At 46.9% G+C, this 17,222-nt stretch overlaps 1 protein-coding gene across 10 annotated transcripts in view; it reads left to right on the top strand.

The window, feature by feature from the left end:
• Gtf2i (general transcription factor IIi) overlaps positions 1-17,222 on the top strand; it is a 96,927-nt gene that overhangs the window by 26,299 nt on the left and 53,406 nt on the right. For all 10 annotated transcript variants that reach the window (XM_052753913.1, XM_052753922.1, XM_052753921.1 and 7 more), the window contains 4 exons: positions 659-797; positions 6,951-7,085; positions 10,514-10,697; positions 10,858-10,886. In XM_052753913.1, the coding sequence (XP_052609873.1) occupies positions 659-797; positions 6,951-7,085; positions 10,514-10,697; positions 10,858-10,886 (487 nt within the window). The remainder of the gene's footprint in view (positions 1-658; positions 798-6,950; positions 7,086-10,513; positions 10,698-10,857; positions 10,887-17,222) is intronic.

The raw sequence follows: 17,222 nt of genomic DNA, 5'->3' as shown, positions 1-17,222 counted from the left end.
AGGCACCAAAGCTACACAGAGAAACCCTGTCTGAAAAAAAAAAAAATCTCACTGGAGTAGCTTTAGAAAAGTCAATCAGAAACTGAGTAGAACCCTAACATTTTTAGAAACTGAGGCAGGAGGATCTTGTGTTCTAGCATAGTTTGGGCTATATAATGAGCCCTATTGCAGTATACCAAGAAATACTCCAAAGAAGCAAAATATCTTAGGAGTGGAATTGCATAGTGGCCATATGAGGGGGCTTCAGGTCTCCTCTCAGGATGGTGGCCCTAGTTCTCCGGCTACTCTTCACCAACATCACCTCAGTGTGTCTAGAGTCCCAGTCCTTCCCGGTGTAGCAGCAGCGACCCTTTGACCCTGCTCTGCCGCAGGCCTCTAATGTGCAGGTCTGCAGATCTGAGCTTGTTCCTGAGGAGTCAGACTCCAACCCACAAAGGTTTTCGGCTTTTGTGGTTGTTCTTATTTTGTTTTGTCTTTGGTTTCGAGACAGGGTTTCTCTGTGTAGTTTTGGTGCCCATCCTGGATCTCGCTCTGTAGACCAGGCTGGCCTCGAACTCACAATATTACGATGGTTTAAGTGTTGGATTTTTAGATTTCACTAGAAAGCAATGGTGCTTACATCGCTACTGTACTCTGACTTTGACTGTTTCGGTTTCAGTGTAAAGAGCTGGCCAAGTCCAAGGCTGAGGTGGCCTGCATCGCCGTGTACGAGACGGACGTGTTTGTTGTTGGAACTGAGAGAGGACGTGCTTTTGTCAATACCAGAAAGGATTTCCAAAAAGATTTTGTAAAGTATTGTAAGTGGAATGTTTTTATCTTGTGTAGCTTGTACATTTTAAATATAATTATTTCTGGGTAAGACATCTCAGACTTTTTTTTTTTTTGGTTTTTCGAGACAGGGTTTCTCTGTCTAGCTTTGCGCCTCTCCTGGAACTCACTCTGTAGCCCAGGCTGGCCTCGAACTCACAGAGATCCGCCTGGCTCTGCCTCCCGAGTGCTGGGATTAAAGGCGTGCGCCACCACCGCCCGGCGACATCTCAGACTTTAAAAGAGTGAGTTATGCCAGACAGAGACAAGAGACGTTCTGACTTGTTTGTGGGCGTGGTTGGGGACGAGTCACCGAAGTGGTCACGTAGAAGGAAGTATGAGGAGGGTGCTGGCAGGTGTCTGGGGTAGCTGAGTGCATTTGCTGCTACAGTGAACAGGAGCTGAACAACTCTGGAAGATAAGACCAAGCTGCAGAGATGGAGGGAGGGCGAAGCCTAAGGCTCCAGGCCTGTTAAGGGACAGACCCTGGCTTGGGTTTTTAGTAGGGCTCCTTGGTCTCCCCTTGCCCTCCTGGTCCTGTTTAGGCAGCACCTCCAAGCCGTCCCTGTTCTTTCTCTTCACCGTGGTCTTCTGGGTACAAGAAGCTGGCATCTCGGGGCCTGCCTACCTATGTTCCTCTAATCTCTCTCCTTTCTCCTGCTCTTGGGGGATGGGGTAATGACCTCTGGCTGCCTCATGGTAGAGTCTGTGGGTGGGGCGTAGGTCCAAGAGAAAGAGCACTCTTATGAGGTGTCTCTTGGGGCAGGTTCAAGGTGTGGCCACATTGGGGTGGGCAATGTCTCTCAGTCTCCATCTTCAGAACCAACTGTAGAAGCAGAGGGAGTGGAGGAGAGCGTGCTAGAGGTTAGGAGAGTGTAGCCCCGTGGGACAGTTGTTCCCAGGGAAGTCCTGTATCCCACTAGCCATCAGTCCAGGCTGGTCTCGAGGGACGAGTCCAGGATCTGCTCTCAGGTACTTTGTTAACGGTTGGAGTGGCTAGCATCACATTGTGAGGCCCCTCCATAGGGCTTCTACAGAAGAAGTTTAACCGTCAATTGGTCCGCAAGTAGGCCCTGCAGTGTTGAACTGAGCTAAGGCCATGATGTCCTATTAGCTGAGTAGCATTTTTCTTATCCCGAAGAAAACCGCTAGAGAGAAATAGTTGCCTAAATAACCTCTCATGGATTTAAGCAAATGCCCAGGGAATGTGATTTCCTTAAACCATTAAAGAAACGTGCCAGTGGGTGGTGGTGGCACACACTTTCAATCCCAGAAGTCAGGAGGGCTACACAGAGAAACCCTGTCTTAGAAAAAACAAATTAAAAAAAAAACATGCCAACCATTCAACTCCATGGCTATATTTTCCTGCTTGGGTGATAAAGACCACACAGGTAGCCAGTCACATTTATATTTTTTTTTTTACTGTCAAGGTCACTTGAGGATCTGGTCCACAGGATCAGATGGGCTTGAGAGGAAGCCCTGTCTCCTCTAGCCTGCCTTTTAGCAATTATTCCATCTGTGTGAGGAAAGTCGAAGGCCTCACTTGACCGTGGCTTGAAATCACGGAGGGAAATTTACTTCTGTATTGACCCTCCTCTGTGTAGACTGGACACTAGGTACAGCTCACCAGGTGGCTCTCATAGCCTCTCTAAACAAGAGAACAGGTGACACCACACATTTTTTTTTTTTCACACAGGGTTTCTCTGTGTACCTCCAGCTGTCCTGGAACTTGCTCTGTAGACCAGGCTGGCATCAAACTCAAGAGATCTGCCTGCCTCTGCCTCCTGGATGCTGGGATTAAAGGTGTGCATCACTATGCCCAGCTGTGACTACCTACAATTGTAAAATATTTTGAGAGATGCCCTAGTCCTGGGACCTATTTGACTTTGGAAGGCAAGGCGAAAAATAGTCTCCCTTTTCGTCCCTCTGACCACATTAGTGTAGCCTCTAAATGGCAGTTGAACACCCAGAAGGAGTTACACCAGTCTGGCCCTTTTAACTACTGTGAAATATTTAGATAAAGCTTGGGCAAAAATGAAACAAATAAACTTTGATTCTGTAAGCCAGTCCTTGTAATTGTTACTGGGAGTAGATCAGTACTCCACTGATAGAAGCACAGGCTTGATGGCAGTGTTTTGAACTTTGACCTTTTGTATCCCTTTTATTTATTTTTTAAAAAATATTTATTTATTTATTTGGTTGGTTGGTTGCTCGAGACAGGGTTTCTCTGTAGCTTTGCGCCTCTCCTGGAACTCACTCTGTAGCCCAGGCTGGCCTCGAACTCACAGAGATCTGCCTGCCTCTGCCTCCCAAGTGCTGGGATTAAAGGCGTGCGCCACCACCGCCCGGCTGTATCCCTTTTATAACTTGTTCAGACTCTGGTAATTTGCTTAAGTTTCCCAGCTTTCTTTTCTGGAGAGGCATCCAGCCATCTGTGAGACAGATAACATTAACAAATGAGCAGTCAGCAAGCCTGGCTGTGGGGATCTTTTACAGGTTGTTACAGCTGACGTCATGGCAGTTGTTTGGCTTAGAAGATAGTGCTATGTAGATCATCGTAATAAAAACACGTTGGAACCAAACTACACACATGATAAATCAGTAGTACCTGTGTACGTATGTACTGTTAAGCTCTGTTCCCAGGTAAACCTTCGAGAAAACAGAAGGCAATCTTTCTATAGTACACAGAGTGATCTGCCCTAACGGTGCTTTAGGTTGTGAAGGAGTGTAAGTAACAGATACCCAAAAGGCGTTTGTTCCTTTGTAAAACCTAATGATTTACACTGTGAGTCCGGTGACTACTGGCTGGACCCAAAGCACCTGGCTGACCTCTTTATAGCCAGCGTAGATTTTTGCAGACGAGTCTGATCACCTGTTGGGTCTTACATTGGGAATGGCATTGATAAGCTTTCCTTTCAGAGTCTCACTTTTATGAGGTCATGAGTGAGTGGCATTCTTAGTTACTGTCGTTCCCACCCCCACTCCCTGTGACGAAACACCATGAGCAAGGCAACTTATACAAAAAAGCATTTAACTGGGGGCCTGCTTAGAGTTTCAGAGGGTTAGTGCATGATCAGCATGGCTGGGAGAGTGGCTGTATGCATGCAGGCAGGCAGGCAGGCATTGGAGCAGTAGCTGAGAGCTTACATCTTATCTGCAAGCTGCAGGCAGACAGCGATAGAGACAGAGATGGACTGAGACAGACTGACTGAGATTGGGCCTGAGCCTGGCAGGGGCTTTTGTAACTTCAAAGCCCACCCCCAATGACATACCTCCTCCAGTGTGGCCACACCTCCTAATCCTTCCCAAACAGTTCCACCAATTGGGGACTAAAGATTCAATCATATGACCCTATGGGGGCCGTTCTCATTTAAACTACCACAGCTGGTAAACACCCACGATCAAAAGGAGGGTCAAGCTAATAGAAGTATCTGCCTTTACCTATGTCTAACCTGACTAGACTTGGGGTGACCAACTGCTTGGAAGCTTGGCACACCCTAACTTCAGACTGTGCTAATGAGAAGGCTCTGTGGATATGGTGTGTCCAAACTGCAAGGGAAACATCCCATGGGATATTGGGTCCTTGCCTTCCTCCCAATAAAAGGTCTGAGGGTCTAATTCTGCCCAGTGTGTGAGCAGCTGAGGGGCAACCTTCAGAGTCTTGGAACTAGTTTGCCCCGTTTGCAGTGAGATAGAGAAGAAAGAAACTGAAGTCTTGAGCATGGCTTGACCAGTCTGTCACCGGGGAGCAGCTGCCGTGATCTGGTCTGTCCCAGGGAGAGGCCAGACTTCGTAGGATTACCACACCTACCATGGAGGTCACCTGCCATCTCCCAGGTTCCTCCTTTAGCCTTCCTTAGGAATCATATTGTGGTCTTGTCCCCTGGCCATGGAGAATCAGGTCCAGGTCTCCTTTAACTGTTTCCCAAGATATTTATGATGCCACCCATGCTCAGAACACTTGGTTAAAGCACATAAGCTCTGACAGGCATTAGAAGCCCCGTTTCCTGAATCTACTAAGCACATGCTATGTGATAAGACATTTCTAGGGATCAGTAACTCACCCAGTTTCATAGAACTGGAGACCACCAGATGCAAACAGGGAGGCAGGAAGCTCCAGTCCTGTAGGCGTGATCTCGAGCATCTCCGAGGGAGGCACTGCCACTTCCTGGGCTTTCCCAGGGGCAGGGTCTGGAGAAAGAAAGGTATGGCCGAGGTGAGGCTTCCACCTAACCTCTCATCACATTCCTGCCTGATCTCCAGATGGGCAGGCTGAAGGCCTTTAGAGGTGACAGCTCCTGGTAGTGCTAAGTTTCACACCTGTGACATGGCTTGAGTCAAGTGTCGTCCTACTGAAACAAGTTACAAGCAGCTCCTGGGTCCTTTTAGACTTGATCGTCAAGGTTTCAGGCACATACCGGGCCTGCATTTGGCCAGTGCTGCTCTGCCCATTTTCAACAGCAATGGCTTTTCAGATCCACCTTCCTTATTATGTCTCACTGACAAGAGGCTAGGAGGTCACGGTTGCAACACGCAGAGCCTATAACATAGAAAGCAGTCACAGAGAAGGGGCGCCTCAGCGGGAGAGGTCTGCATCTGTCCCTGGTGGGACAGAGAGTGACTGTGCTCTGATCTCTGACCCGGCCAGGTGCAGGCCCAGGGGTTGGTTTCAGAGGTGGAAAGGCAGCATTGGGAACAGTGTAACTAGGTGCTGGACCCCCTAGGAGAGTCTCTCCAGGTGCTCAGGACACAGTGGCCTGATTGATGTCACCAGGTTAACTAAGCCGGAAAAGTGACAGCTCTTTACATCCACAACAGGGAGAAGCCTAGGACTAGGACCCAAGCTGGGTGTTTTATAGGGTCCTGGGTCCTCGCTATCCCCACTGCCCCTCTTTAGATATCAGAGTGCGGGGATTACAGGAGCGCTGCGCATTGAACCCAGAGCTTCCTGTCTGATTGTCAAGTGCCAGCTGAGCTGTGTTCCCAGCCTTCTGTTTTCTTGGGGTACAGTCTCATGTGGCAGCCCTGGCTGGCCACCAAATCGCTCTCGCTCTCTCTTTTAAGACTTACTTATTTTTATTTTATGTGCATGAGGTTTTTTGACTGCATGTGTGTCTGTATACCACATGCATGCAGCACCCACCCAGGCCAGAAGAGGACATTGGATTCCCTGGAACAGGTGTTTCAGAGGGTTTTAAGCTACTAATGGATGCTGGGAATTCAACCTGTATCCCCAGTCTTCCTGCCTCAGCCTCCCCAAGAGCTGGGATTACAGGTACAAACCACCTAACCCAGCTAATTTTATTTTTACTTTATTTATTTATTTATTTTTGGTTTTTCGAGACAGAGTTTCTCTGTGTAACAGAGCCCTGGCTGCCCTGGAACTCACTCTGTAGTTCTGGAGTTGGCTGGCCTCCAACTCCCAGAGATCCACCTGCCTCTGCCTCCCAAGTGCTGGGATTAAAGTCTTGTACCACCGCACCCAGCTCTAAGTTTTTGTTTTTAAATTTCCCCTCATTCCTTTTTTCACTGAATTTTCATAACATATAATGTTAGGATGTAGTGCCTGAGCGTGGTGGGTCATGCCTGTACACCAGCACTTAGAAGACCGAGGCAGGAGGACTACTAAGAGTTCAAGACCATTGGTGGCCACATTGAGGTAAAGCTAGGTGATTTCTTGATACCTTATCTCCAAAAGGGAGGAGGGGAGGCAGAAGGGTAGGAAGGCCGGAAGAAAAAGGCGTAATAAAACTATTCTTTCTAAAGGTCAAGTAGTAAGGTGGTGGCTGTGCTAGTTAGCGTGTGTCAACTTGATACTGACCAGTTCCCTAGGAAGAAGGAACCTCACTTGAGTGAGTGACCCCAGCAGATTGGCTGTGGTCATGTCAGTAGAGGCCTTTTCTTGATTGATGATTAATATGGGAGGGTCCAGCCCACTGTGGGCGGCGCCACCCCTGAGCAGGTGGTTCTCAGTTGTCTAAGAAAGCAGGCAGAGAAGGCAGCAAGCAGCATCCCTCCATGGCCTCTGCTGTGACTTCCCTTGATGACGTAAATGTGTTTCCTGCCATGATGGTGTTTACTGCGGCAGCAGAGGCAAACTGGAATGGTGGATGTGAGTCTTTGCCCCACTGGTTATTTTACAGGTGTTGAGGAAGAGGAAAAGGCAGCCGAGATGCATAAGATGAAATCTGCAACCCAGCCGAATCGGATGAGTGTGGACGCTGTGGAGATTGAAACACTCAGGAAAACGGTGGAGGATTATTTCTGTTTTTGCTATGGTAAAAGCACAACACTTTACCATTTAAGAAAAGTGCATTCTATAATGGTATTTCCTTGTTTTAAAAAATTGTGTTTGTATGTACACACGTGTGCATTTATGGGTGTGAAGGTCAGGACAACTTGATGGAGCTGGTTCACTTTCCACTTCATGTGGATTGGGGATTGAACTCGGGTTTGTGCAAGAGTTCCTGTTTCTTCCTCTGGGCAGCCTCCCTGGTCAGTCAGTAAGATGCATTTTCTTTCTTTCTTTTTTTTTTTTTGGTTTTTCAAGACAGGGTTTCTCTGTGTAGTTTCGGTGCCTGTCCTGGATCTTGCTCTGTAGACCAGGCTGGCCTCGAACTCACAGAGATCTGCCTGTCTCTGCCTCCTGAGTGCTGGGATTAAAGGTGTGCATCACCGCTGCCTGGTGAGATACATTTTCTAAATGGTGGATTTTATAATTGATTTGACATTCATATAACATACTTTTACAAATTGAGTAGATTCATTTGTAAATTTAAGAGATTAAGTCAAAAGAATTCAGAAGTACATATAACTTACTTATTTTTCCATTATTGGTCTGGCATATTGGCATGTGAGTGGACCTCTGAGTTTCAGCCCAGTCTGGTCTACATAGTGAGAACCTATCTCAGAAGACAAAAAGAAAAAAAAAATCAGCTACAAATTTTATTGTTCTTCTTGTGCGTATGTGTCTGGGAGGGGCTTGCGCCTGCATGTCATGGTGTGCATGAGGAGTTCAGAGGGCAACTTTGTGGAGTCAGTTCTCCCACATGTGAGGTCTGGGTTCAGACTTGGGCATCAAGGCTTGCGTGTCGAGGATCTCGATCCTTTGAGCCATTCAACTGGCCCGAGAGTGCCTTGTTTTTGACATCAATGCTTGTCTTCAACTCTCCGCACTACCACTCTGCCTTAGTCCTGTCATATGGCACAACCAATTGTACTGTCATCATTATAATTTGTTTTGGTCTGGGGGTGAACCCTCAGCCTCATTAAGAAATTGATTGACAACTGAAATGCACTCCATCCTTAGCCCGATTTTTTTTTTTTTTTTTTTTTTTTTATAAGACAGGGTCTCAATAATCCTCATGCTGGCTTCGCATTCTCATCAGCGGAGGCAGGCTTTGAACATTCCTTGATCCTCCTGCCTCAGTCTTCTACTTAGTTGGGCTTATGGATACACCATACTGGCTGGAGTGAGGCCTGTTGTGCATTTTGTATTCTGGGCCTTTGGGTTGATTTCAGCTTCCGGAATTAGCTGACATGGGAATTGACGAAGTGTTTCAGAGTGTTATTGGAAATTCTATTTTAAGTTAGTGTTGAAGTCAGATAATGTGAGAAAAATTAGACTGCCACTTACTGATCTCTGGCAAGCTGTTTTTATATATTTTTTTGCTTTGTTATTTATTTTCTTTCTTTCTTTATGTAGCCCTGGCTATCTTGGAACTCACTCTGTAGACCAGACTGTTTCAAACTCAGAGATCCTCTTCCTCTGCCTCCTGAGTGCTGGAATTAAAGGTGTACGCCGTCATGCTCTGCTTGTGATAAGCTCTTGACTGGTTACTTTGTATGTGTGTCTGTGGAGGGGGGGTATATGTGTGCAGATGTGTACCCGGTGAGTGCATGTGGTGTGTGTGTGTGTGTGTGTGCGTGCGTGCGCGCGCAGATGTGTACCTGGTGAGTCTGTGGAGGGGTATATGTGTGCAGATGTGTGTGTGTGTGTGTGTGTGTGTGTGTGTGTGTGCAGATGTGTACCCGGTGAGTCTGTGGAGGGGTATATGTGTGCAGATGTGTACCCGGTGAGTCTGTGGAGGGGTGTGTGTGTGTGTGTGTGTGCAGATGTGTACCCGGTGAGTGCATGTGGAGGTCATGTGTCTTTGTCATCTCTCGCTACCTCATATTTCTTTCAGAAGTTTTTTTATATTTATATTTATTTATCATGATTGCACACACCTGTGTGTCTGTGTCCACGTATCCTACAGTATTATCCCACTCTCACCTGCTGAGCCATCTTGTCAACCCTCCTTTACTGATTTATTTAATTAGAAATTAAAATGTTTTTATTTGTATGACTTGTTTTACCTCCATGTGTGTCTGTGTACCATGTGTGTCTGTGTACCGTGTGTGTCTGTGAACCGTGTGTGTCTGTGTATCGTGTGTGTCTGTGTACCGTGTGTGTTTGTGAACCGTGTGTGTCTGTGTATTGTGTGTGTCTGTGTACCGTGTGTGTCTGTGTACCATGTGTGTCTGTGTACCGTGTGTGTGCCTGTTGTCTGTGGAGGCCAGAAGAGCATGTTGGATCCCTTGGAACTGGCCTTACAGACGGTGGTGAGTGGCATGTTGTGGAATATTAGTTGAAGATGTGTTACATTTGTTTATGCTGTGGTATATTATATTTGTCTAATGATGCAAAGACCTGTTGCATTCTTTTATGTTGCATTTGTTTAATCCTCTAAAGCTGTGTTACTTGCCTGCCTAAAATACCCACCTGATTGGTCTAATAAAGAGCTGAATGGCCAATAGCTAGGCAGGAGAAAGGATAGGCGGGCCTGGCATGCAGAGTGAATAGATAGGAAATACCAATGGAAAAGAAAAGAATGAGGAGGGAGAAAAGGAGGAGAGGAGGACCTCAGGAGCCAGCCACACAGTAAGAAGGAAAGAGATATATAGAATAACGAAAGGTAAAGAGCCCAGAGGCAAAATGTAGTTGAAGAGAAACAGAATAATTTAAGTTAGAAAAGCTGGCTAGAAACAAGCCAAACTAAGGCTGGGTATTTGTACCAAGTTTTTTTTTTTTTTTTTTGGTTTTTCTAGACAGGGTTTCTCTGTGTAGCTAAGTAAGAATAAGTCTCCATGTATTTATTTGGGAGCTGGGTGGTGGGTCCCCAACGAATTAAAAACAACAACAATGGCAGTGTGAGTGCTAGGAATCGAACTCAGGTCCTCTGGAAGAGCAGTGCTCTTAGCCACTGAGACATCTTTCCTGGCCCTTCCATCTTACTTTTTTTTTTTTTTTTTTTTTTGAGACAGAGTTTCTCTGTGTATCCCTGGCTGTCCTGGAACTCACTTTGTAGACCAGGCTGGACTTGAACTCACAGGTGTCTACCTGCCTCTGCTTCCTGAGTGCTGGGATTAAAGGCGTGCGTCACCACCCCCATCTTACTTTTTGAGATAGGTCTTCTTACTGAATCTGGAGCTCACTGACTGCCTGGACTGGGTAGCCAGTGAATCCCACAATTCCCTTTCTTCAACACTGGGATTACAGTGAGCCTACCCTGCCCGCTTTTTATGTGGGTAGTGGAGATCCAAATTTGGGTCCTCATGGTTAAGTGGCCATCACTTTACATTCTGACTTAACTTCCCAGCAGCAGTGATTTGGCTTTTAATTGTGACCATGGGGTCATGCTAATTCCATGTTTTCCTTCCATAGGGAAAGCTTTAGGCAAATCCACAGTGGTCCCTGTGCCGTATGAGAAGATGCTGCGCGACCAGTCAGCTGTGGTGGTTCAAGGGCTCCCCGAGGGAGTTGCCTTCAAGCACCCTGAACATTACGACCTTGCAACCTTGAAGTGGATTTTGGAGAACAAGGCGGGGATCTCGTTCATCATTAAGAGGTGAGGTGCTTTCTCCTCTGTTCCCCATGCAGTTTGTGCATACGTGTTGACCGGATCTGTAACCGGATCTGTACAGCTGTGTAATCCAGATGCTGTTTGTGTTGCTGCTTATGCTCATCCTGTGTTTTCATCGGTGGTTTTGTCTTTTGTTTTTATGCAGACCTTTCCTTGAACCGAAGAAACACCTCGGTGAGTACATTCCTTTGTTTACACCTTTGCCTGCTGGATTCCTGATTACTGTCTTTGGTTGTCTTTGAGTCCGTGATGTAAGACATTTCTGAGTCAGGGTTAGGGAAAAACCCGTGGCAGCTCACTGAGGTAAATACGTGGCGGCTATGTGGTGTTTCATGTTTCCATTTCCCGGGTCCCTCTTCCTCTGCCAGATACTAGGAGTGACTGGTTGACTGAGTATCACTGGAAAGGCCGGGCAGTGTTGAACACAGGCGTGTGTTCACCGCTGAATGTAGTACGTACACCTTTGAGTGTTGCTCATGTATTAGGAGATGTCAATGGCTGTCAAGTGACCATGACCAAAGTGTAACGTCCGTATGTCAGAGCTGCTGAGAGGAGTTGAGGAAGATCACTGGAAGACTGTTACAGCAGGGCTTCGTCTGGGGTGGGCTGGCCTTTCCACTCAAGTAAGACAATGAACCGGAGACAGTGGTACCTTCAAGCCAGGTCTACTTGACATGCCATGCTTTGTGTATGTGGGGGGGGGGGGGGGGCGGGCGGGGTTAGGATTTATTTATTATGTATACAGTGTTCTGGCATGTACATGCCAGAAGAGGGCACCAAATCTCATTATAGATGGTCGTGAGCCACCATGTGGTTGCTGGGAATTGATCTCAGGACCTCTGGAAGAGCTGCCAGTGTTCTTAACCTCTGAGCCATCTCTCCAGCCCCGTGTGTGTGTATTTTTAAAGTTTTATTTTTATTTATGTGTGTGTCCATGGAGGCCAAAAGAGAAGGCATCAGATTCCCTGGAGCTGGAGTTCTCGGTAGTTGTGAGCTGTCCATTGTGGCTGCTGGGAACTGAACTCAGGTCCACTGCAAGAGCAGTGTGCACTCTTAACCCATGAAGTGAGTTGCTAGCCCCTATGTGACATGTTTTAAAGGTGATACTCGGTACCATAGAAGACCTTTCTAGCACATAAAGACGGGAGGGAAAAGACACATGGATATGAGTATGTGTATGAGTGTGTGTGTGTGTGTGTGTGTGTGTTTCTCTGTGTAACAATCCTGGCTGTCTTGGAACTTACTCTGTAGACCAGGCTAGCCTTGAACTCACAGAGATCCGCCTGCCTCTGCCTCCCGAGTGCTGGGATTAAAGGCATGCGCCACTGTCGCTGGGCTGGATCAGTTTTATTAAGATGTAATTGACATACTTAAATTCACGTATTTTAAGAGTAGACTACATGATTTTTAGTAAATGCACAGTCTAACCATTTGAAATCAGGGCTGGGAACACAGCTAGTGTCAAGAGTCTCGGCTCAATGTGGGAGGCCGAGTTCAGTGTCCAGCACTGGACACTGTTTGGACACTTGCTGGATGTAGTTCTTGTTTGGTTATTTGAGGCAGCGTGGACTCACAGTCCCATACCTCAGCCTCTCCTCTGGTGCTGGCCATTGTGGGCAGCACCACTATGATGAGCTCAGTGTGGTCAGTCACTGACAAGCGTTGTCTCCAGTTCTGTGAATTGTCTTTTTGCTTGCTTGATAGTTTTTTTAAATTCATTTGATTTTCTATTATTTTGTGTGTATGGATGTCTGTATGTTTGTCTTTGGTGTCTGGTGTCTCAGGAGCTCAGAAGGCCACATCAGATTCCCTGGGACTAGTGTTACCTGTGGTTGTGAGTCAGTCCCCTAGTAGGTGCTGGGAATTGAACTTAGGACCTCTGGAAGAGCAACCAGTTCTCTTAACCACTGAGCCATCTCTCCAGCCCATTTGCTTGGTAGTTTCGTTTGTTTGTTTGTTTGAGACAGGGTTTCTCTGTGTAGCCTTGTGTCCTGGAACTCACCGAGATCTGCCTGCCTCTGCCTCCCCAGGCTGGGACTGAAGAAGGAGTGCTCCACCACTGCCTGGCTGGGAGTTTTACTTTTTATGTGTTGGCACCATGTAAACGTCTGTGTATTTGTGCATGTGTGGATCTGTGCAGATGCCAGAGTTAGCCGATACTGGACTATTCCACCGTCATTCTCCTTGTATTTGAGACAGGGTCTCTCACTGACCCTGGTGCTCACCAGCTGGCCCGTGAACTCCTGGCTCTGCCCCTGCTTCAGCTCCAGCTTTTATGAGGGTACAGGGAATCCAAACTCAGGTTTTTGTGCTTGTGTTACAGATCCTCAAGCGACCGAATCATCTCCCCAGCGCCTAGTTTTACATTAAAAAAAAATTAAATTAAATGTATTTCGTGGCTGGAGGGCACATGTGGACAGCACATGATGGTGGTCAGAGGGCATCTTGCTGGACGTAGTTCTGTCCGTCGTAGGAATTCTAGGGACCGAATGTGGGTCTTCAGGTTGGCAGCGAGTTCTGTCGCCTGCTGAGCTGTCTCCCGAGGCCCAGTCTGGATGTTTAGAGGAAATGGTTTTTCTCCGCTTGTCACTGTGCCCTGGATGTCTGTCTTCTCTGACGAGCTGTCGTTTGGGGGCTGGGAGGTGACTCAGTCCCCGGTGCTTGCTCACCACTCATGCTGTGGGGTCGTATTGAAGAAAAAGAGGGAAGACATCACCTGACCTTGGGACGTGGACCTTGGCCTTGCAAGTGTCCTTCTTCTCCTCCAGGTTACAGCTTTTTAGCTCCTGGATCGAGTTCTTCCATTTCCAGTGGCGCTAGGACTGGAACCCAGGGTGTCGGTCGGTGCCAGTCACAGCTCACTGAGCGACACCTCCCAGATCTCCAGTCTATTTTGGGTTTGTGTATTTCAGAATGTAAAGGCATAAATTTGTCTCTGCATCTGGGTCTCCAGTGTCCCAGCAGCCATCAGTGAAGAGCGCACTCTCTCTCTGCGTTGTCTTGGTAACTTCGCTGGAAGTCAGCTGACCCTGACTCTATTTCTGTGGTGTCTTCACAGCAAATGTGCGAGCGAGAGAGCGTCCCTCTCCTTCCTGCCACAGTGTGCCTTTTGTTCCTGACCCTGTGGTCTGGCTAGGGTTAACACCTTAGCCAGAGGCCACCTTGATGTCTGTGCTGGGAGAACAGTCTGTCACCTCCACATTGTTCTCCCTGTTAGGTGACCATTCCCCTTTGACCGTTAAGAGGGAAGGCATCAGTGCGTGGGGTCCTTTTTAAGATTGAGAGAGGCTGGGCGGTGGTGGCGCACACCTTTTATCCCAGCACTCGGGAGGCAGAGGTAGGTAGATCTCTGTGAGTTCGAGGCCAGCCTGGTCTACAGAGTGAGATCCAGGACAGGCACCAAAAAAAAAAAAAAAAAAAAAAAAAAGCAATTTGTAGTACCAGAGCTTTGCTGTGAAATGGAAGGCAGAGGTAGGAGAATCTGGACACCCTTGAGCCCAGGAGTTCTGAGTACACAGAGAGAGGAAAATAAAAAATAGGAGACAGACCGTGCCTCAATAAGGTGTCCTCTGACCCCTCCTTGTGAGATGCCCGTGGACACACGGTTCGTGTACACACACGTTGGGGGTGGGAGGGGGGGTCGGGAATGACATTTACTGTGAGTGACTTGGAGCTTGTGTTTGATGCGTTCATTGTGGTGTGGCTGTGCCCGCTGAGGAGCGTCCCTTACTCTGTGGGCTTTGGTTGTGAGTGATCATTCATTTTGTGATCAATCTTTTACTTAAATAACAGAAGTCGGCAATTAAAGTACTGAATTAAATTTTAGTTCTTGCAATCAGTCCCAAGATCTTGAGCATGGTAAGCACATGGTGTGTCAATGACTTACATATCCCGTCCCTGTTTTTTTTATTTTGTGTGTATGTTTGTCTGTGTCCATGTCTGTGTGTAAGGGTGCGCACCTAGGTGTGTGTGCACACATGTGGAGGCCAGAGGTTAACGATCAAGTATTGTCCTCTACGGCTCTACACTTTATTTAAAAAGTAATTGAATTTATTTATTTTAGGTCAGGGTGTGGGTACATGTGCCACAGCATGTGTAGGCCAGAGAGCCTTATTTATTTGTTTATGTTTATGTATCTGGAAGCTTATTTAGAGACAACTCTTGTTCAATAAAGTTAAGATTCTCCTGTCGCAACCTCCTGGGCAATCAGGAATTCGCTCTGTAGCCCAAGCTGGATTTAAACTCACAGAGATCCTCCTGCCTCTGCCTCTGGAATTCTGGGATTAAAGTCATGTGCTACCATACCTGGCTAAAATAAGTTTGTTTATTTTATTTATTTTTTCTTTTTTGTTTTTTTTTCAAGACAGGGTTTCTTTGTGTAGTTTTGGTGCCTGTCCTGGATCTCGCTCCGTAGACCAGGCTGGCCTCCAACTCACAGGCTCTGCCTCCTGAGTGCTGGGATTAAAGGCATGTGCCACCACCGCCTGGCTTTGTTTATTTTTAAAAAGCAAACAGAGTATATAACTTATTCTCAGATTAGGGGGCATCAGGTTGTTTCTTTGTTGTAGGAGACCAGCTCCCACCTTTTCTAGGGTTCTTTGGAGGAAGAGAGGGATAAGAAAATATCAGATAGAGATACCTAGCCACTGGATCCAGATAAATCCTGAACGGCCTCGAGGCTTTATTCAAAAGGCATTTTATAACAATGCCAACTGAATTGTGAACTTAAAAATGGTTACAATTGCAAATATTATGTTCATTTAAAAAAATAAGGTGGAATGTAATACATTATTTGTGTGTATGAAATTGAAGACAGCAATGTTCTAAAATAGAAAGTGGTGATGGTGTCATGGGCCTATGAGGATGCTGGACTAAAGTCTATCAAATTGTGCAAACAGGCAAATTGTATCCTATGTGAATAATTTGTCAATAAAGATTTTATAAAGGGTAAAAAAAAATCTCAAGGGGAGGGGCAAAGGACCTCCCCCTTGCAAGATCAAAGCACGCGTCCAGCCAAGTGTAGACCCTTCCAAGCACCTGATAACCACATCCGTGGTCAAATCATCCCATCATGCGGTCCTGCTGGGTAAAGCAAGCCCAGATTCTCTAACCCTGAGTTAAGTTCTCACTAGGAAACCTCTGTGGGCACACTTTTTTTCTGATAGACTTTTGCTGTGGCGTCTTATGACCTTTAGCTCATGGTCCTTTTGTCTTGGTCTCCCTAGTGTTGTGATTACAGAAGGCCACCATGCCCACCTAGGGATCCGACCGAGTTTAAAAAATGGTTCTTTTGGAGCTGGGTATGTGGTTCGTGTTAGGTCAGGGTGAGGCAGGGAGATCGTTTCTCGCTGTGGCCCATAGAATGTGTTCACGGCCAGCCTGGGCAACTTCATGGAATATGTACCAAAATAAGGAAGAAGGAGGCACGAGAACTTGTTCAGTGGGTAAGGCCTTGGCAGCCAAGTGGATGGTCTGAGCTCTACCCCTGGGACTCTCACCGTGGGAAGGACAGAACCAGTTCTTGCACGTTGTCCTCCGACTTTCACGTGGGTGCGTGGTACATGCCTCCCAATACTCAACACACATAAGTAAATACATTTTTAAAAGTAAGAGGAGGGCTGGGCATGGTGGCCCACATCTTCAGTCCCTTCACTCAGGAGGCAGAGGTAGGTGGCTCTTGGTGAGTTTAAAGCCAGCCTGGTCTGCATAGTCATTTCCAGACTCACCAGAGTTACATAGTGAGATCCTGTGTCAAAAATGAAACAAGATAAAACACGAAACAAGAGCTGGAGACAGAGTTTTCAGGGTGAAGTTCTTGCCTAGAATCCCCCTGACAGGCTCCAGATGGTCCTCCTAGGCAGAGCACTTGAGTGGGGACATAGGTTCAGTCCTCAGTACAGCTAAAACCAAACAAATGGTGTCTCACTACCTGACTTCAGGAGTTTTGATGCCTTTTAGAGGTGTGATTGACACACAGTGAACTACAGTGTTGTAAAGTACACAGTATGATCAGTGTGGACCCTTGTGTCCCATATGACCCTTCACCACCACAAGTTGAGTATTGCTTTCATCCTGCCTCCTCATGGTTCCTGCCTGCTGTACCCCCAAGCTTTCATTAAGTCCTTTCCTGTCCCTGTAGGTTTACTGGAATTTCCAGATTCGCTTGCATGTATGTAGGTTCACCATATTGCATGCCCATTCCCCCAGAGGTTAGGACAGGGCATCAGTTCCTCTGGAACTGGAGTTTTGGGTGGTTGTGAGCCATCATATGGGTGCTGGGAACCAGGTCCTCTGCAAGAGCAGCAGTGCTCTTAACCATTGAGCCATCTCTCCAGCCCCAGCATTTCCAGATTTTTACATGGATAGAATGATAATGTGTGTATTCTTTTGCTGGCTTCTCATTTTGAAATTACCTGTGCTTTATATAGTAATAGTTGATTCTCATTTTACTGTTGTGTTGTGTGCATGTCTCCTTGGCCCCCCACCCCTACCACCACACACACTTTAACA

The sequence above is a fragment of the Peromyscus californicus genome, unplaced genomic scaffold, assembly GCF_007827085.1.
Source record: "Peromyscus californicus insignis strain IS unplaced genomic scaffold, ASM782708v3 Scaffold_2__1_contigs__length_46816999, whole genome shotgun sequence".
Taxonomy (NCBI): domain Eukaryota; kingdom Metazoa; phylum Chordata; class Mammalia; order Rodentia; family Cricetidae; genus Peromyscus; species Peromyscus californicus.
The sequence above is the reverse complement of the archived record's forward strand: the minus strand, read 5'-3'. Positions and strand labels throughout refer to the sequence as shown.